Source organism: Penicillium angulare (assembly GCF_028827245.1).
Source record: "Penicillium angulare strain IBT 27051 chromosome Unknown utg000008l_segment0_segment0, whole genome shotgun sequence".
Lineage (NCBI taxonomy): Eukaryota > Fungi > Ascomycota > Eurotiomycetes > Eurotiales > Aspergillaceae > Penicillium > Penicillium angulare.
The window spans coordinates 1,575,220-1,594,845 of NW_026623167.1; the positions used below are offsets into that span (position 1 = coordinate 1,575,220).

A 19,626-nucleotide genomic window follows, 5' to 3' on the forward strand; every position below is an offset into this window, starting at 1 on the left:
ATACATAGTGTGCAGTCGGCGGAGCCTACCGATGTATATGCCAGTGGCTGTGATGCTGTCTAGTGCTATAAGTTGGGGTTGGCTTATTTTATTATTTTATAAATGTCATGTAAGATCACTAGTAGATTTAATAAAGCCTGAGCTAACCAATAGGATTTATGGAATTATAATAACTTGATATTCATAAACTGAAGGACTGAGGGCAGGAAATATACTATACCTATACTAAGTAGGCCTGCAATTAGTTTTACTCCACAAGTAGTATGGCCTCACTAGCAAAGACACCATAATAAAAACCCTCTTGTAGAAATCCTCTTAAAGGACTAAAAACCCTTAAACATTACAGTATATGCTCTGGTTTGCCCCTGCTGTTCCTGTTGTTCTTGCTGTTCCTTAACATTCACTCCTACTCGTGCCTTCCTTTCCTACGATGTAAGTGCTCTTGTCTTTCCCGCAGTGTTTTGAACTTGTCTTGATCAACCTTTCATCTCTTTCTTACTCTTTTGTACTCCTACTGAATTCCATTCAATCCCCTGCGAGATACGACCAACCCCAGCCACTTGTGTCAATCTGTTTTACCGTGTCTCTTCTTCAATAGGTCAGACAAAACCAAGTCAAAGATGAGCACCGTGTCCGCCCTCATGAGGCCATCTCAACTGGCCCTCATCAACAAAGATGTTCTACTAAGCAAGGAAACTACAACTTCACAAAATCTGACCTTCGGTCGAGAGTCATTGGTGAGTGATCGACTTTTGTGTCCGACGGGATGGAAGCGGTACCTATGCTTACGATATTCACTTGCAGACTCATCGGCACTCAAGTAGTCGCCTCGGGTCATCAGATGCCATGGAAGTGCTTAGGAACGAGACTTCGCAGAATTCATTCAGCGATGATTCTGATCATCCCTCTACCAAGGTGAGGTTGCTTGGTCCATCGAACATCTGGGGTCGTGATATCTAACAATCCTAGAAGCAGAAGTTGGAACATGCGAGACCTGAACCTACTGTCAACACACGCTCCTCTGGTTTGGAGAGAATACTCGCAAAAATTTCTCCAACTGTCCTGCCAGCAATCAATTCAGCGGTCGGCGAGCATGATACCCAGACTGACAACACAGGGGAGCTTGTTCGACTCCAGCGAGAACTTGTTGCAGCCAACTCCAAGATCGCTTTCCAGGAACAGGAACTTGCCCAGACACGCGTGATCAAACATACCTTGGATCAAGCTCTGGGTACCCCCTCGGAAGCGGATTTCGGTGGCCGTGAGATCACCGAGCAGACCATAAGCCATCTACAGAATGCTTTCAATGCTTCAAACCCTGCATTCGGTCAGTTTCAGGATGCATGGAACCCCCAGGAGGATTCTCAGTCCGACATTTCCGATGCACTGTCTGCTGGAGCCTATAATCGTACCCGAGGACTATGGAATCAGCAAGGTCAAGTACCCTTTGGAGTAACTGCGAACGATACCCCCTTTGATAAATCTTACAGTGAAACCTTTCAGGGTGCGAATCAAGTCACCCAGGACACGAATCGATTTTGGGGTGGCGCGACGGCTTACCCTGCCTTTACACCCCAGGGACCCTTGCCAGCCCAAAGAGTGTTATCGGGGCCCTCAGCAAGCACGTACAGCTTCTATTCCAGGCCTGTAGTCGAACAGGCTCGTTATACCCAAGCTCCAAATCCTGGAAATCGTCGCTCTATTACCCAAGGAAGCCGCCCGGGCTCTTTTATCTCTACTCAGCCTAATGCTTGGGGCACTGTCATTCCAATATCCCCCGCGGAACCTGTTCCCAAATCTCCCTCCTCGCCTACCTCAAGACCCTCGAGTACATTTCAATCCATTGGAATATACCAAATGCCGCCCTATCCTCCACGACCAATGCCAACTGCTCTGTCGCCAACAGCTACGGAGTTTACCGCTGGGAACCCGAATTCGTCCCCTTGGACAAATTCACCTGTGAGTAATGCAACCTTGATTGGTTGGTTGGTTGATTGATTGAACTGACACGGATACTACATAGCCCGGAGGAACCTCTTTACAGACGTATGTGTCGCCACTTGAGCCTCTCAACTACCGACGTCTCCTAGATAAGAACGTCTCGTGCGACTGGAAGTACATCGTGGACAAGATTATCTGCAACAATGACCAGCAAGCATCTATTTTTCTACAGCAGAAGCTAAAAGTCGGCACAACAGAGCAAAAATATGAGATAATTGAAGCGATCGTGAGCCAAGCCTATCCATTGATGGTGAATCGGTTTGGAAACTTTCTTGTTCAGCGCTGTTTCGAACACGGAACATCTGAGCAAATTGTTGCCATCGCAAATGCAATCAGAGGCAATACTCTCAGTCTGAGCATGGATCCATTCGGCTGCCATGTCATTCAGAAAGCTTTCGACTGTGTCCCAGAGGAGCATAAGGCTGTCATGGTACATGAGCTTCTTCGACGGATCCCAGAAACCGTTATTCATCGATACGCCTGCCATGTCTGGCAAAAGCTCTTTGAACTGAGATGGACCGGAGAGCCCCCTCAAGTCATGACCAAGGTGAACGAATCTTTGCGCGGGATGTGGCATGAAGTTGCTTTGGGGGAGACGGGAAGCTTGGTTGTTCAAAATATTTTTGAAAACTGCGTTGAGGAAGAGAAGGTATGAGCCCTTTAGTTCCCCGTCATTGTTCTTTGGGTCTCATAATTTTTAATATGATTTAGCGACCGGCAATCGAAGAGGTTCTGGGAAAAGTCGATGTTCTAGCCCATGGACAATTCGGTAACTGGTGCATTCAGCATATTTGTGAACATGGCGCCCCTCATGATAAAAGTCGCGCCATTGAGCATGTTATTCATTATGCAGTCGACTATAGCATGGATCAGTTTGCATCAAAGATCGTCGAAAAATGTTTGAAGATTGGGGGCTCAGAATTTCTAGATCGCTATCTTACTCGAGTCTGTACTGGGCGTACTGATCGGCCTCGGATGCCTTTGATTGATAGTAAGTGAGAAGCACTCATGCTCCGATGTACAAATTCCCAGCTCACAACTATTGTAGCTGCCGGTGATCAGTATGGCAATTATTTAATCCAATGGATTTTGATGAACGCTGCACCACATCAACGCGAGCTCGTTGCTAGTCACATCCGGTAAGTATCTTTTGAATGCTAAACCTCTCTCCGCGTTTCCTTCTTTCTGACCATGAATCTATTAGGAAGCACATGGTATCCCTTCGTGGTTCGAAATTTGGCTCACGCGTCGCCATGCTTTGCTGCAACCCATCTCACGCTACACGCCCTGGGCCTGGAACTGGCATCCAAATTGGGCGATTCAATCATTTCAACGAAGACAGATTTTCTTCTGCAAACCAAAACGGAGGCCGCTTTAGCCGCGGGAGTCAATGGAATACGAACTATGCACCTTTTCGTTAAATTGCCTAAGTACTCTCATGTGATTATGCGAACGCTAAATTTCCCTCTTACTCATTTGTGAGGAGTCAGACAAGCAAGTGGGAAAAAACAAAGAAATTGCGGATGGAATGATTACCTACAGCATCAGTTATCATATTCGTTTTACGTGTCTTTTGACCTTTGCCAACCTTGTGATAGACGGACTTTACTCAATAAAGATACAAGATGGCCCCTTTTTTTTATTATCTCTGTGGAAGCAATCTCGTCCGTTCACTGTGTGTGGTGATCTATTTTCTTGGTCTGCCATTCGCCCATTGTTCGGTCACCCTCAGGCTTTTTGTGTCTCCCTAGTGACGAGCATGGCTCGAAGCACTACTTCTCTGAGGCGTCGATCTGCTTGTGATGGTAACTTATATTTCACTCTCAAGTACGGAACAATTATGGGGAGTTCATTATGTCGGAGTTTTGGTTTGCGAGTGGCTTTGTTATGCGTTTCTAAGATATCTACTGCCAACCTTTCCTGTCTGTCTTTTACATGTTGACTTTTGAGCAGTGTTTGTTCTCCGTTATCTTACCGACTGTACAACATGGTGGTTGTTTTGTCGCGCATTATTCGAGTTAGCAGAGAACTGTATTATTATAATCCGAATCTCATATATCCTTCTTGTCAGAGCATCCAATTCCAATTCCATATGTATTTCATCGAGTAATTGAAACTTCACATCAAATAGGGCCTATAATTAAGAAGCTTGCACTTCTGGTTCATTATGGCTCTGCTCCGCCCCGTCCTTTTCCCACGGTTTGCGTCGCCGAGGCTTCTCGCTTGAGATCTCATGCCCCGTCAACACTGTATCTGGGATCTGTTCAATTCCCGGGATAGGTTGTCCAGTGGTAATGAGATCAACAATGTGCGCAAACGAGGAGGGGTATGCAGGCTCTGTAGTCGCCGCCTTTTCATTGCCAGAGGTGTCTGATTCATCGGTTGCTTGTGTCGGTTGTTGGGACTCGGAGGGCGTGGATGAAGCTAGCCATGACTTGTAGGCGGCAAATTCAATGGGCGAGGTAAGATTTTCATTGCTTAAAAACGATTAGCCGATGTACTTGAATATAAGTAGCAATTGAATATAGACAGTACCGTGAAAAAAAGAAACATTTAGCTTGTAGAACAAGGTCATCGTCCCGATTGATCTCCTCTTCTGTGGCGGGCGTGGCGGGGTGGCCTAGGATAATTGCAAGTCCATTTGCGAATTCTTGGTCCGTATTGAAAGGATAGTCCCGTAATCGTTCGAATATATCTGAGTTTTCAGCCATTGTTACGGTGTTTCAAGCAGTGCAGTTTGTAATGATGCGGAGTGGTGGGGTAGAACGAGCGAGGTTGCCGAGGCTCATGCGATACACGATAAGCATGATCATATCTTATCGGAGGCGGATTTAAACTGGAGAAGCTTGAATCCGAAGAGATCGACATAGCGAGCTTTAATGTTCTCTACTACATACTGCACATTTAGTAGGTTACTTACTACTTTACATAATTTCAAGACTTTGACAGTGAAAATATCTGAGCTTTTGAGGAATGTTTGTTTAGCAAGTATAATGTTATTATTTATTTATGAAAGATCCCAGATGACGCCCCAGTTAATGCTATGATTATGATATGTAAACGAAAAGATCCAAAAAAACCCCAGGAAAATACAGGGTATTCCTTTAAGCTGCCATGTCCATTCCATCCGAATTTGCGGGTTGCGCATCCAATTCCTGGTGGTTAGTCCGACTCTGACATCCAGGACAATTATGAACAACTTCGTGAGAGAAAAGATCACAATCAATGCAGAAGTGGTTTTTGCAAGCAGTGCATTCGTAGCGACTACTCACACTCATTCCTTTAGTTTGGTTCTCGGTCACTTGCCATTGATCCACAGGTGGAACAGCTGGGAAAGGAAGCCCGCAAGCAAAGCATGCGGTGGACTGCGAAGCCCGGCGCCATGGAACCTCTACCCAGTTGATTAAGGGAAATAGATGGTGATATGAACGGGCAAGATGTGTAGAGAGAATGAGAGTCAGACCACACGAGGGACACTCTGCAGGCAGGCTACAAACTTTGCTGCCACAGCGAGAGCATAGATATCCGCCTCGAGAAGGTTTGGAATGGCAGGCACAGAGAGAGGGGTTTGATTCGACCGTCCGAGACGGGAAGCCCATCATCAACAATGAGCTAGCCGTTTGCTTCTGGGAATATGAGGCCGGGGGTGTGGTAACATCCATCATCAACTCCCGGAAATGCTGCTCATTCAGCGCTACGCCGTAAGCTGTCTCGTCACCCCCATTTGTTTTTGTGCAAAGTTCACGACAGATTGCAACCTGTGCAGCGAGACCAACAATTCGGACTCGTACTTTGTCACTGATCAAGGTGCTGATTGTCTGGTGAATATCTCCGGGGTCAGAGGATAGTAAAGAGCCAAATATAACTAGGACCTCGCGCGTGCCGTGGCTTGGGGTGTGACTGTAACCAAAAAGTTAGTTTGAAAATCCCTGCACCATTACATTTGCGAAGTACACAAGACAACATACAAGAGAGCGCCCCGCGCCATTTCCAGACCATTCTGTAGACTGGGAAGGCCCTTTGGGTCTTGCGGCCTCAGCGCTTGGATGGCTGTTAAATGCTCCGTGGGGTTTCCACTCATGTCGCTGATTCTAATGGCCAATCCATCTCGGAGACCCAGGACACCCAGTTGGGAGATGGGATTCTGTTCAAAGAACTCGCGCACAAACTCTTGCGCATATCGCAAAGTCAACAGGTATCGGGTAGGACGAAGGTCTTTCTCGGACATCGATTGAGAAAGGTCAAGGACAAGGATCAAATGACGTATAATGCCGCGCTGGAGGGGAGTTGTATCTTTCAACAGCCTGAAATCGCCCAACAAAATTAGTGACTTGTATATATTGAGGTACCCGAATGAAGAGAAACCCCCTTACCTCTTACGCTTCCCAGCTTCCAGTAGACCTTCTACCGTTGAGTTGATCGTACCATCTGCACCTTCGACGAGCGTCTCCCAAGTCCTCGAAAGCTCCCACTCTTGTCCTCCACGCTGCTTTCTCTTCCTCGTTCCAATCTTGTCTCCGCCGGCCACTTGAAGGTCATCCTCATCTTCAGTGACATCTCCCACGTATTCCTCATCCGAATCAGCCATGGCGTTCTTTTGGGTAGGATCGAACTCCGAGACTAAATTAGTGAAAGGTGGATTCGTTGCGCGGGAATGCTAGCCGCCTTTGATGATGGTCCAAGCTCCGACGGAGCTCCGTCAGGGAGGAAATTCCGTTTCTTTCCTCCACGCGTACTCGACTGGGAGGAGAAGTTCGCTTATATCCGATTGCGTATAGTGTACTGGGGAGACGAGACACACTTGACATCCGACGATAGCCGCCAAGTTAGAAAACTTGGGTCGTTGGGAAGTGATGTGGGGGAGAAGATCCGTAGTGGCTCTAAGACGTGCCAGCGTTGCCATTCCAGTGCGCGCAAAGCCCTTCCGCCCCTCCCCCTCCTTCCTCTCTTCCACTTTCTCTTTGTTATCTACCTCTACCTCCCCTCGTCAGCGTCCGCGATTTACCCCGGTCCCTGCGCCTAATCTTTGTCTTGTCCCTTTCCGCCATTGTTCTGCTGAGGCTCGCATAATGGCCTCTACCGATCGGGAGACCTTGCCTGACGTGTGAGTGATGGTTTCCCCGCCATTCTAGTTGACATATCCCCCACTTTTATACTTGTATAGATACCAGTGGACATTTTACTTGTATCTTTGATGGGTTATAACTGAGAACGGAGCATTATACTTACTATATGTGGATTTCAGGGCTAAACCGATCAATTACCATGTCTCGCTTTTCGATTTGCAACTTGGGGATGCGTGGGGCTACAAGGGTCTGCTGAAGATCGATACTAAGGTCACTCGGGCTACCAAGGAGATTGTGTTGAACTCAAAGGAGATTGAAGTGCAGAATGCTGAAGTATTGGCAAAGGACGGTTCGTTCTACAAAAGACAGAGCAGTTTGACTCGAATTAGACTGACCAGTTGCTTGTTTTCTATCTACCTCTAGGCACTTCCCTGGCCAGCACATCCGATATCAGCTATGACACAACTTCTGAGCGGGTGACCTTGAAGTTCTCTCTGGAAATTGCCCCATCTGATGTCGTCCTGTCGATCAAGTTTACCGGTACCATGAACAGCGCTATGTCAGGTTTCTATCGGTCAAAGTATAAGCCTGTTGGTGAGCCAGGTGCCGATACACCCAAAGAAGGAGAGTTCGCCTACATGCTCAGCACCCAATTCGAATCTTGTGATGCCCGGAGAGCGTTCCCTTGCTTTGACGAGCCGAATCTGAAGGCTACATTTGATTTTGAGATTGAGATCCCTAAGGGCCAGACTGCACTCAGCAACATGCCGGTTTTGGCAGAGAGAGAAAGCAGTAACTCGGACTTGAAATTTGTCACCTTCGAAAAAACACCCGTGATGAGCACTTACGTGAGTACTAGATTTTGAAAGATATTCGGCCAAAGTTATTAACATGAAGTCTCGAAATAGTTGCTCGCGTGGGCTGTGGGTGATTTTGAATATGTTGAAGCTATGACACAGCGAAAATACAAGGGCAAGAGCATTCCTGTCCGTGTCTACACCACCCGCGGTCTTAAGGAACAGGCTCGCTTTGCGCTTGAATGTGCCCACCAGACAGTTGATTACTTCTCTGAGATCTTTGAAATCGAGTATCCTCTTCCGAAGGCTGATCTTCTGGCTGTCCATGAATTTGTGAGTTCTCAAATGATCCAAGGCAAAAATTGTCAATTAGCTGATTGGATGTATCTAGGCCATGGGAGCCATGGAGAACTGGGGCTTGGTCACATATCGAACAACTGCGGTTCTCTTTGATGAAGGAAAATCGGACAATAGGTATAAGAACCGTATTGCTTATGTTGTTGCCCATGGTGAGTCGTTCCAATGCCCTTTGGAAAACCATCGTTCTTATCTAACCCATCACATCTTAGAGCTGGCACATCAGTGGTTCGGTAATCTCGTCACCATGGATTGGTGGAACGAGCTTTGGCTTAACGAGGGCTTCGCAACTTGGGTTGGTTGGCTTGCAGTGGATCACTTCCATCCAGGTGAGTCTCTTGGTGACTATCAACAAAGCAATGACAAAAATCTAACATTAATCGACAGATTGGAATGTCTGGTCTCAGTTTGTCGTACGCAGCGCCCGAGGTAATCTCAACCCCATTTGAATCATCATCATTGACATTTTCCCAGGCTGAGGGTGTGCAACAAGCATTTCATCTTGACTCGCTGCGAGCGTCTCATCCCATCGAGGTTCCTGTCCGAAATGCTCTCGAGGTGGATCAAATCTTCGATCATATTAGCTACCTTAAGGGTAGTTCGGTTATTCGCATGCTGAGTGTCCATCTTGGCCAAGAGACTTTCCTTCGGGGTGTTGCCGACTACCTCAAGTCCCACGCTTATGGTCCGTAAAGATGAACAAATAAAGCAAAAGAATTTGTAATGTCGCTTGCTAATACTTTGATGTTCAGGAAACGCTACTACCAACGATCTGTGGTCTGCTTTGAGCAAAGCTTCTGGGCAGGACGTGCATGGTTTCATGGTGAGATAGCAGCCCTTTCCAACCGTTCCCGGGTGGCCATACTTGGATTTTGTTGATAAAATGCTGACATGAATTTTCAAGGACCCCTGGATTCGCAAAATTGGATTTCCCGTGGTTACGGTGGCCGAGGAACCGGGTCAAATTAGCATCCGTCAAAACCGATTCTTGTCTACCGGTGATGCGAAGCCGGAGGAGGATGAAACTACCTGGTGGGTTCCCTTGGGAATCAAATCTGGCCCGGAGCTGGCTTCTGTGGACACTCGTGCCCTCACCCAGAAATCAGACAATGTCGCGGGCATCGGAGAAGATGCTTTCTACAAGATCAATAAGGACCTCGCTGGCTTCTACCGCACAAATTACCCTCCTGCTCGCCTGGAGAAATTAGGTCAGTCTCTTTCCCTGCTCAGTACTGAAGATAAGATCGGTCTGCTGGGAGATGCATCTGCCCTTGCAGTTTCTGGCGAGGGTACCACACCAGCTCTGTTGGCTCTTCTGGAAGGATTTAAGGATGAGAAGAACTATCTGTGAGTATTAATTCTTAATCTGACACTTAAGCCTTTCAAAAAGTTTCGCTAATTATGATATGTCATCACCAGCGTTTGGTCGCAAGTGTCTTCATCATTGGCAAACCTGCGCTCTGTTTTCTCTCAAAACGACTCTATTGCTGAGGGCTTGAAGAAATTCACCAAGAAAATAGCTGCGCCAGCTGCAGAGCAGATTGGTTGGGAGTTCCAGCCAAATGAGGACTACCTTACTGTTCAAAAGCGCAAATTATTGATTGCCATGGCTGGTAACGCCGGCCATGAAAGGTAAGCTTTTCAATACATGCCTCTTCCAGTTTCTTTGGACTGTTATGCTCACCATATCTCTAGCATTGTTGCTGAGACAAAACGACGATTTGACCTGTGGGCCACTGGCAAAGACAGAAGTGCCGTACACACTAATCTCCGATCCGCGATTTTCAGCCTTAATGTATCGGAGGGTGGCCGGGAGCAGTATGAAGCCGTCAAGGAAGAGTACCTGCGTACGGACTCGGTGGATGGTAAGGAGATTTGTCTGGCCGCCATGGGACGCACCAAGGACGCAGCTCTTGTGAACGATTACTTGGACTTTGTGTTCTCCGACAAGGTGGCTATCCAGGATAAGCACAGTGGTGCCGTCTCCCTGGCTGCCAACTCCAAGATGCGTCATGTTCTGTGGGAGTACATCAAATCAAACTGGGCCTCTGTTGAGACGCAACTATCGTCCAACAACGTTGTCTTTGAGCGATTCATTCGCATGGGTCTTTCTAAATTTGCGGACCACAAGACTGGTGATGATATTGCGGCTTTCTTCCAAGGTAAGAAGACTGGAGCGTATGAGCGTGCTCTCGTTATTATCTCGGACAACATTCGGACCAACGCTTCCTACAAGGAGCGAGACGAGGCTCTGACTCTTGAATGGTTGAAAGCCCACAACTACGTCTGAGGTATACGATAAAGCGGGTCTAGTTGAAGAGAGGCAAATGATGCCCAGGTGAGTAGAGGCATCACTAGATCGCAGTGGAAAATTGAGATCAGCTAAGGAGACGGTCACCTGCCAGGGGGGCGGCTGCGGTTCTCACGCGGCGCAAGCCACCATGTGCGGTGAGAAGATCACTTGGACAATCGTTTCTCTTGAAGGCAAAAACAGAATATGAATGAAGAAACCACACAGATTTTAAATGTACACTCAACAGATGAAGAATAAAAGTAAACAAAGACGGATACTATAACGCGTCAACTGGTACTAAATCCATGGATGTACATGTATATGTATGTCGCGGTATAGCATCACCTATATAAGGAACGATACAGAGAAAGGGGTTGATTATATACCAGATTAAAAAGTGAAAAACAAGATAAATTAAAATAAATATGTATTCATCCACTCAACCATCTGACTTTTCAAAGATTAAAGGTGTCTCTGCCATCAAAGCCACCTGCTCAGCCTTGGAACCTTGGAAGCGGTGACGGTGAAACAAAGCTGCGCATCAGGTGCGTCTGCCCACCTGCACCTCCTATCATTTCAGGCGTTCATCATTCAACTCCCCTCCAACTTGAATCTCCGCCCCCTTCACCTCCCATCTCTACTTCTTCGTCGTCTTTTATTTTACCTATACTCAGCTGCACCTTGAAAACCAAACCAACTTCTTCCTCTTCATCATGAACCCCGAGTGGTAAGTAACCGCCTTCTCCGGTCGGGATGTACTCCTTCCCCCCATATTTCGTCTCCGCCGTTGTTGTGGTCACAGAAACCCATCTTTCTTATTGATAGATCTAGCGTTGAGAAATGTACTAATCTTTCTTTGTTTCCTCAGAGTTTCCTGCGCAATATCTACCACTTTGCGACCAACTTTCCTGTCGCCGATCGATCTGCATGTTCTAACCTCCAAATTCCAAAAATAGATACGATTATCTCTTCAAGCTCCTCCTCATCGGAGACTCCGGTGTTGGAAAGTCCTGCTTGCTGCTTCGTTTCGCTGACGACACCTACACTGAGAGTTATATCTCCACTATCGGTGTAGACTTCGTATGTTGGCCTCGACCCCGGTGGGGCTAGCGCAATAAACACATGCTGATGTATCCTTTTCCAGAAAATCCGCACCATCGAACTCGATGGCAAAACCGTGAAACTTCAGATTGTATGTGATCTCTTGTCTGGCTGGCAATCGTAGCGATGAGCTGACACAAAATTAGTGGGACACTGCTGGCCAGGAACGTTTCCGCACCATCACCTCCTCTTACTACCGTGGCGCTCACGGAATTTGTGTGGTTTACGATGTGACCGACATGGACTCCTTCAACAACGTCAAGCAGTGGCTTCAGGAAATTGACCGATACGCCACCGAGGGTGTAAACAAATTGCTGGTGGGCAACAAGAGCGATATGGAGGACAAGAAGGTCGTGGAGTACACCGTTGCGAAGGTAAGTCTTTGTCCCGCCCTCATGAAAATGACAGGAGCTTCCCGGATCCGTTTGAAATACTGGCAGTTTACTGATTTTGGGCACTTTGTCTGTTTGATAGGAGTTCGCTGACAGCCTCGGAATCCCCTTCCTTGAAACCTCCGCCAAGAACGCATCAAATGTCGAGCAGGCTTTCTTGACCATGGCACGTCAGATCAAGGAGCGTATGGGCACAGCTACCGTCAACAACAAGCCCACTGTGCAGGTTGGCCAAGGCCAAGGTGTCCAGTCCGGATCGGCAGGCGGTTGTTGCTAAATACACGATGCGATGCTTCTCATTTGGCGCAATGTTACATCATGGATCGAGGTTTCTCAAAGCGATATGCCATCTATTCGACAAACAGCCTTCTCGAATCGAATGCGTTTATCTGAAGCTTGGCATGGATCGAGGACTCGACTAGGCTTGATGACTTCCAGTTTCTTCTTCCTTGTGCTTTAGACGGCCTTGTGTTCTGTCATTTTGCGTTTGCTTCGTGATCACCGGTGTTGTCCTTTTCTTCGTTCTTCTTTCTTCCCCATACTCTCATCCGTCCTCCTTATCCTTTCCGGGCAGCATATGTCTTCGTGCCTTCGCTGTGATATGTTCTACACTTTTTTCTCTTCCTCTTTCTTCTTCTTTCTTCTTCTTCTCTTGTAGGTTGGATTCATCTTTTCTGAATGGAATAATGGCGAGAATTTTGTTTCATTTGTGGTTCTCCCTTCCCTTTGACGCCCACTATATACGTAGCCCTATCGTGTATATCCTTTATTGCCACTCTTTCTTTTCCTCTACGTACCTCAGGTACCTTAATGAACTATGCTGCTTGTGCTTACACATGTATATGCGCTGGTACATATGTAGAGATCACATGCTAATATAGTAGTCGTTAGTTCCTTATGTACAGAGGGAAGCCAACGCAACAATTTAATATGTCAAGAGTAAAAACCCATCATCAAGTTTAGTTGAGTCAAACTCGAATAATTACTAGGCCCGAATATTCGGCTTAATCTAAGATTCATCATGTGGATGGTGGCATCTGTGGCATCCACCCCCGGAAAAGTAGTGGAGTTAGGCATGAGCCGAGGCACACCATTCGGCAAAACGTCATGAAACTCACGACCCTTTCCAAAGCCGATTCATTATCGCGCCCTTTTCACTCCTGAACCATTTCTTACACATCAACACCCTTCCACTCCTTTTATTACCCTTTCACGACTTGGTCGCTAGACTTCCACTCTATCTTTCTTTACAACCTCCCATTTCGACCTCTTCAACCATGGCCGAACGCCCGCAACAGAAGCCCACCCCCTCCGTTGCCATCCAGCAAAGCGATAACATCGCCCACGCGCTGGCTGGCGCCGGAGGAGGCGTCTTGTCCATGATCATGACGTAGGATATCGCGTCTGGATTTCTTTTTACGTGACAGTGCTAAATGTTCTCTACCAGATACCCTCTAATCACCCTTTCCACAAGAGCACAGGTCGAATCCAAGCGTGCGCACTCGACCGCACTCGATGCAGTTCGTCGGATTGTCCAACGGGAAGGAATATCTGGACTCTACTCGGGACTGGAGTCCGCTCTGTTCGGAATCAGTGTCACTAACTTTGTATACTATTATTGGTATGAGTGGACCCGGTCCGCTTTTGAGAAAGCAGCCACCCAGTCTGGCCGCGCTTCCAAGAAGCTCACAACTGTCGAGTCTATGATCGCGGGAGCTATTGCGGGCAGTGCTACCGTACTCATCACAAATCCCATCTGGGTCATCAACACCCGCATGACAGCCCGCAAGTCGGAGTCGGAGGAACAAACTCTCCCGGGGGCACCGAAGAAGGCCAAGGCCTCAACCTTCGGTACCTTGATGGAGTTGCTACGCCAGGAAGGGCCCAAGGCCCTCTTTGCTGGTGTTCTTCCGGCATTGATTCTGGTGATCAACCCAATTCTGCAATATACTATTTTCGAGCAATTGAAGAATGTGGTGGAGCGACGTCGCCGAATGACTCCCAAGGATGCTTTTTACTTGGGTGCCCTTGGCAAGATTTTGGCCACCAGCATCACATACCCATATATCACTATTAAGAGCCGTATGCATGTGGCCAGCAAGGATGGTCCCAAGGAGAGTCTGAATGGAAGCCTCAAGCGGATTATCCAAGAGGAAGGTTGGAAGGGGCTCTACAAGGGTAGGCCTACTACGGTTCAATTTCTTCCTAATTCATTTGCTTACTTTTAATTTTCTCTTTTTTTCAGGAATTGGTCCCAAGGTGACCCAAAGTGCCATTACAGCTGCATTCCTCTTCGCCTTCAAGGATGTGCTATATGATACTATGGTGACGATGCGCAAAAGGGGTGCCATTCGCAAGTAGAGGCAGGTACCTGTCTATTTATGTCATCTCTTTATTCTCTTCGAGCATAGAAGGTGAAGAGAGGAGCAAAAAAGGGGTTAAACAGATCTTCGAGCACAAGAATCTCTACTTCAGGTAATGTCATGACTCGCCTCAGACAGAGATCCTTTCCGTTGAAAGTCACGGTCTTCTATTGTATTTGTCCATATCTCACCCCTCATATGTGAGAAAAGGCATTTTCAAACTATATTCGCCTTCATACCAAGGCGGACAAGTTCAGTCTTTTCGATTTACAAATTTGTATATACTTATCTTGGCTTAGCAATGACTATAATTATTAGTTTCCTTTCCCTTCGTTAATTTGGAATAGAAAATCGAAAAACCAAAGAAACTTGACTTTATCTCTTTATTCTATCTACTCAACAAAAAAAAACATACAACAGTCAGGATTCGCATGTGGTCACCCACCATACTACTAACTGACCGGCGTGTGGCTTAAGTACGGCTGAGCGGACGGGAAGCCCTGTTCTCCACACCCTGTGGTCGTATGTGCTAGTTACCTGCATAAAGTGGATGATATGGCACCAAAAGAATGATGTGGGATATTGCGAGGCTGTTGTCGCCCGGCGTGTCCCCTTTTGGCTCCGACATCAACCCTCCTGGTCTCCGTTAGTACAATCAATCAGCAAGCTTGGGGAGATGACTAAAATGGCTGAATTACCAGTCGAAATTCTCCTCAGTATTTTTACTTTTGCTCTGCAATCCGAAAATGATGAGCCTGATCAAAACGAATACTATCTGCGAATCCCCTCATCACCCGAAAAGATAAGAAACCTCCTCAATTTCTGCTTAGTATCGCAAAGATTTCGAGATATGACACAGCCTCTTCTCTTTCGCACCGTCGTTGAAAATTCGGAAACTGTACTAAAGACGATGTCATTCATCAGGACATTATGCCTACGCCCGGATCTCGGACAGCACGTGCAAAACTTGTACGTCGTTCCTAGTGACAAAACCTGGAATTTATTCCCAAAACCATTCTCTTTTGAGGACCAGGCTATTGTAAAAGCTCTCATTGAAGATCACCAGTTGGATGATGGTCATCAAGGCTGGCTTTCGGCCTTGCCATATATACCTTTCATGAACTTTTACATGGCGCTAGCGGCCATCTTGACCCCCAATGTCACTCAACTCTTTGTGTCTGGATCGACTCCTCCCACGCCATATGTCAATGCTTCAAAGCAATTCCCGGCGTATTTGTCCAAAGTGACACAGCTTAACATCATTAACCACCATCGGCACCCCATCGTTCAACTCAACCGTTACGAAGCAGATCTCCTGACTATCTTTCCCTAGCTGAGAGGGATCTATTTCTCGCACAAGGACTTCTTTGGTGAGCATTTTTGGGAGCCTGGAACTCTAAACCCAGAGCGAATAGAACTCCATCAATGTTACATGGATAACAACTTCCTCCGAATGTTTATAAGAGCCCACAAGAATATAAAGGCCTTTAAATACAGTACCTTTGAACACAATCCAAGAATCTTTCGTCCTGGTGCTCCTATATACGGACCCAGGATTCAGTTCAACGCCGCCCAGGCCCTCGAAGCTCTTTCAGTCCATAAGAGCTCTTTAACTTCCTTCCAAGTCGAGTTTGAAAGAAAGGAAGGGTTCTGGGATCACCATCTCAAGACATTCAATTCCAATCAGATTAAATTTGGCTCATTCCGACAGTTTGTCAAACTCAAAAGCATTATCGTGGGCCATGAATACCTTCCAAATCACCCTGAATTTAATGCGTCTCTCGAGACACTCTCGATCAACGATTGCAATGTTTTGAATCTGCCCATTCAGGATTTGCTCTGCAATATTGCAAATGATTATCGGAAGGGTCTTTACCCAAATCTGAATCTCATACAAATCACTGGCTACGAGATTGAACCGAATCCAGTCTCAGCGCCTGATGGACAGTATCGGTCGTTTCCGAAATCCCGCGATGAAGCCCTCATGGTAATTCAATCATTTTTCGAAGGATGCAACGTGAGAATTCAGATCACGACCGCTGAGCCGGCGTGGTTCAATCAACAAGCCTTGATCAGGATGCCTCAGTAGGTTTCTGAATATTTTATTTGGGCCTACCAAGGTGGGCGTATTGTAAAATGACCAGCCAGCCTATACAGGGTACCAAAGTATTCGCGAATGATTTAAGGCATATATCTTCCACATAAGCTGAACATACTCAAGGTCTGCTGATTCAGAAAGAATGAATCCTATAATCCCACCCGCCAGGCTGACAGCTCACGATGAGCCGCCATCATGTCTCCCTTAGAAGTCAAATTAGAAGATTGTAGTGACCTGGAATTTACACGCATGGAGTCCAGCGACCTCGCATGTTTTGTCTACAAAAGTACTTAGCTTTTAACTGTATAATCAGATAGATGAAATATCTTTTGGTCTTGCTCATACACTTTACATTGGACTTTTTAAGGCGAGCTCTTACTTATGTTGAGATTAAGCTGGCCAATGGGTTGGTCAATCAATCTGAGCTAATATTATTGGTAGAATTTGTCCATACTGGTATAAATCAGCTTGCAAAAAAAGACAATACTGTCTATGGAATCCTCACTGAGGCCTCATATTTACTTGAAGTGAACTACGGAATCACCTCTCAAACAATGCAACTCGGATGTAATTGGTCACCGTTATAATATTGATATTGATTCTAAATAACTGGGCCTCCTCGCTGCACATGCAAACGAGATGAAATAACGACTGCATTGGTCTGACCACGTGCGTGATATTTAGCTGTTCATCTTGGGCAAATCGTATCCTACAATGGGAGGGAAGTAAAAGGGTTAGTTGTTGGAAACTCTAGATGTCGGTCGCTAGCTAAAAAAAAATGCACTTTACCGGTGTACAGCAAGAGCTTGAGCTGCACCTCATTGAATATCTAAGGTAAAGTCAGAGACTAATTTCCGTTTTCGGAAAAAAGGCTAAACTCACTTTGTGTCGGGACATGTCGGTGGGTGCATTGGAGCTCCCTTGAAGTTTAGTCAACAGATATCAGCTCATCCGTAAAACATGTCAAAAGTTTCATAATATTATGGAGGTGGATAGTGTGGTAATATTCCAAAGATATGGTACACTAGCAACCCTCCTCAATTTGGACGTACAATGCAATCGGCCTAGTAATTTATTGATCTCATCAGCGAAGGCTCGTAAAAAAAAAATTAAAAAATAACCCAGATCTAGCTTACCTCACTATTTGCAATTTTGTTACCGGGAAATGCAAAACTGTAGGCTACAGAGGCCAAAAGAAGAATTGACCTTGCTAGAAGCACCATGTTGTATGATATAGTTCAATTTTTTTTAGTAAAAAGTATTCGCAGAAGAGATAAAGGTTTCAATAAGATAGACAATTGGTTATTTGCAGAAATTCAATGCTAAAACAGAGGAAGTAGACACCTTTTTATACCTTACTTACTGAATATACTAGTACATACCATGGGGAAGTGTAACGTGACATGAATCAAGGATCAGCACATATAGACTTCATCTGTATAGGGTCGGATTACCTGGCCGTCTGGCAATTTTCACGAAGTTTTCTTTAAATAAAAGTGAGACTGAGTCAGGTCCATGGAGTACCCCGGAAGCATTCAAACTCTTGGCTTTGCAATTCGTGAGTACAGGACAGAGCCTATCCAGCTATATGTGACCAGCAAAAGCAAGGCGCTCTTCCATCCAGTTCCGCAGAGAATAGTCCAGTCAGACATTCAATAAAGCCATATAATGTGCTCCTCCACCTACTAGATCTTGTAGGGAAGCCCTGGACTTGGAACTGACGGGTCACGGAATTCTTAAATAGTTGATATCGTGCCTTCTGGGTGCCTTTTTGAAGGAGTGAGATCCGTCTGCGAGATACCGTCCGTAGAGGCGTATCCCATTGACAAATACGTGTCTTGCGCTGTATACTTTATATCCGTAGAGAAGAGTGTATTATCTGAATTACTTTAGGCAGTGGCTCAATTGTCTGATACTATCTCCAATTGGTATGGCCAACCCCCACTGGAAATAAGTTGTCATGTTAGCGCGTCTGTTGGAGCTGAGTGATGTCAACGAGAATCATTCCAGTGGTTGTACCCCGCTACATTATCTGGTTCGTAACATGGACTAGAAGGAAGCGTTGCACTTTTTGATCAACCACGGAGCAGACGTCAATGTGGTTAATCATGAAGAAAACAAAGCTCTCCATATGGTCACTATGAGAGGCTCCTTGCTCTATCGCATAGACGAAGAAGGCTAATATCCTCTTCCAGGGTAAACTCAAGAGTTAGTGAATACTGGAGGCTTGACGGAACAGCCAAATTCAGTGGGTAAGATGCCTTCCTAGTTGCTTGGTGAGCAGGCGGAGAAAAAAAAAACGAATATAAGGAGGCTACTTTGTGTACGACCACTTTAAGTTAATGGTCTACTGGCTAGTGTCTTTCTGCTACCTCTAAGTCCTTAACCTATATAACAGATATGAACAACGCGCAAAAAAAAAGATTTATTCAATGAGATTAATATGGAGGCCAGACTGCAGAACGAATATCAACGTGGAAAGTCTCTGCAAGAACTTCTTGTTGGCCTTAGCGGCTATTAGTAGGTAGTTATAGCCCACTGCTGCCTCTCATGACTAGCTAATGTGTGCGCAATCGAGTTAAGGTTCTTGTTTGTCTTGTTCAGTATATGAATTAGTAAATCCTTTGGGGGAAATGATATGCTAAGACTGTAAGCTGCTATTGCATAAGTAGATAAAGGAATGAAGCCCATGCCAGGTATCTGGCCCTCATATAGGACCAGGGCTGCAAACGCCGCATCGGGACTCCGTATAGGAGATCTCCTAATAATTGTAGATTTGTCAAACGAGTTACACATCGACCTTGGGGAAGCTTCCGGACAGTCGATATCGCCCAGCCCGGATCTATCAAAGCTCCATGATCAGGTCAACGACTAGTGATGAAGGTTCTCGCGCATGGCTACCAGAGCCCCATGTAGCCAATCTGACAACAGATAGCATATTAGAGTGAAAAGAAGAAGTAGAAAATAATATACTTCTTTTTGTACAACAAAGACAGTAAGCTGGAAGAATAGAGTTGCAAAGAACAAGCCGTTACTAAAAAAAGAAAATACTGACTTTGTCTTGATTCAGAGTGGCCTTGATTAATGCATGGGTATTTGAAGAATGATCAGTAGTGACAGTGGTATTAGTATATTAGTCGACACGGGTTCTATATCAT

The 19,626-nt window shown here is 46.0% G+C and overlaps 7 protein-coding genes across 7 annotated transcripts; 5 read left to right on the top strand and 2 right to left on the bottom strand.

Moving 5' to 3' along the window:
* Nucleotides 1-620: 620 nt before the first annotated feature.
* N7478_011309 (Pumilio-family RNA binding repeat-containing protein) lies at nt 621-3,422 on the top strand (the record flags this gene model as incomplete). The annotated part of the gene is made up of 7 exons (XM_056927523.1): nt 621-737; nt 805-915; nt 970-1,959; nt 2,024-2,650; nt 2,713-2,992; nt 3,050-3,140; nt 3,206-3,422. The coding sequence occupies 7 exons, from the start codon at nt 621-623 to the stop codon at nt 3,420-3,422; spliced, it is 2,433 nt and encodes an 810-aa protein (XP_056774571.1).
* Nucleotides 3,423-4,141: 719 nt separating this feature from the next.
* On the bottom strand, nt 4,142-4,712 carry N7478_011310 (DUF5572 domain-containing protein; the record flags this gene model as incomplete). The annotated part of the gene is made up of 2 exons (XM_056927524.1): nt 4,142-4,478; nt 4,537-4,712. The coding sequence occupies 2 exons, from the start codon at nt 4,710-4,712 to the stop codon at nt 4,142-4,144; spliced, it is 513 nt and encodes a 170-aa protein (XP_056774572.1).
* A 393-nt stretch (nt 4,713-5,105) lies between these two features.
* Nucleotides 5,106-6,589, bottom strand: N7478_011311 (TFIIH/NER complex subunit SSL1; the record flags this gene model as incomplete). The annotated part of the gene is made up of 3 exons (XM_056927525.1): nt 5,106-5,901; nt 5,970-6,305; nt 6,375-6,589. The coding sequence occupies 3 exons, from the start codon at nt 6,587-6,589 to the stop codon at nt 5,106-5,108; spliced, it is 1,347 nt and encodes a 448-aa protein (XP_056774573.1).
* Nucleotides 6,590-7,070: 481 nt separating this feature from the next.
* N7478_011312 (M1 family metallopeptidase) lies at nt 7,071-10,511 on the top strand (the record flags this gene model as incomplete). Its single annotated transcript, XM_056927526.1, has 12 exons — nt 7,071-7,105; nt 7,247-7,416; nt 7,491-7,915; nt 7,976-8,197; nt 8,256-8,373; nt 8,434-8,550; nt 8,609-8,634; nt 8,696-8,906; nt 8,974-9,044; nt 9,126-9,568; nt 9,641-9,853; nt 9,917-10,511. 12 exons carry the CDS (start codon nt 7,071-7,073, stop codon nt 10,509-10,511), a joined length of 2,646 nt encoding a protein of 881 aa, XP_056774574.1.
* A 716-nt stretch (nt 10,512-11,227) lies between these two features.
* N7478_011313 (Rab family GTPase YPT1) lies at nt 11,228-12,284 on the top strand (the record flags this gene model as incomplete). The annotated part of the gene is made up of 5 exons (XM_056927527.1): nt 11,228-11,238; nt 11,471-11,594; nt 11,659-11,706; nt 11,762-11,989; nt 12,090-12,284. 5 exons carry the CDS (start codon nt 11,228-11,230, stop codon nt 12,282-12,284), a joined length of 606 nt encoding a protein of 201 aa, XP_056774575.1.
* Nucleotides 12,285-13,284: 1,000 nt separating this feature from the next.
* On the top strand, nt 13,285-14,368 carry pmp47 (putative peroxisomal membrane protein Pmp47; the record flags this gene model as incomplete). Its single annotated transcript, XM_056927528.1, has 3 exons — nt 13,285-13,397; nt 13,455-14,185; nt 14,253-14,368. 3 exons carry the CDS (start codon nt 13,285-13,287, stop codon nt 14,366-14,368), a joined length of 960 nt encoding a protein of 319 aa, XP_056774576.1.
* Nucleotides 14,369-14,939: 571 nt separating this feature from the next.
* Nucleotides 14,940-16,459, top strand: N7478_011315 (uncharacterized protein; the record flags this gene model as incomplete). The annotated part of the gene is made up of 3 exons (XM_056927529.1): nt 14,940-15,015; nt 15,072-15,655; nt 15,704-16,459. 3 exons carry the CDS (start codon nt 14,940-14,942, stop codon nt 16,457-16,459), a joined length of 1,416 nt encoding a protein of 471 aa, XP_056774577.1.
* Nucleotides 16,460-19,626: the final 3,167 nt, after the last annotated feature.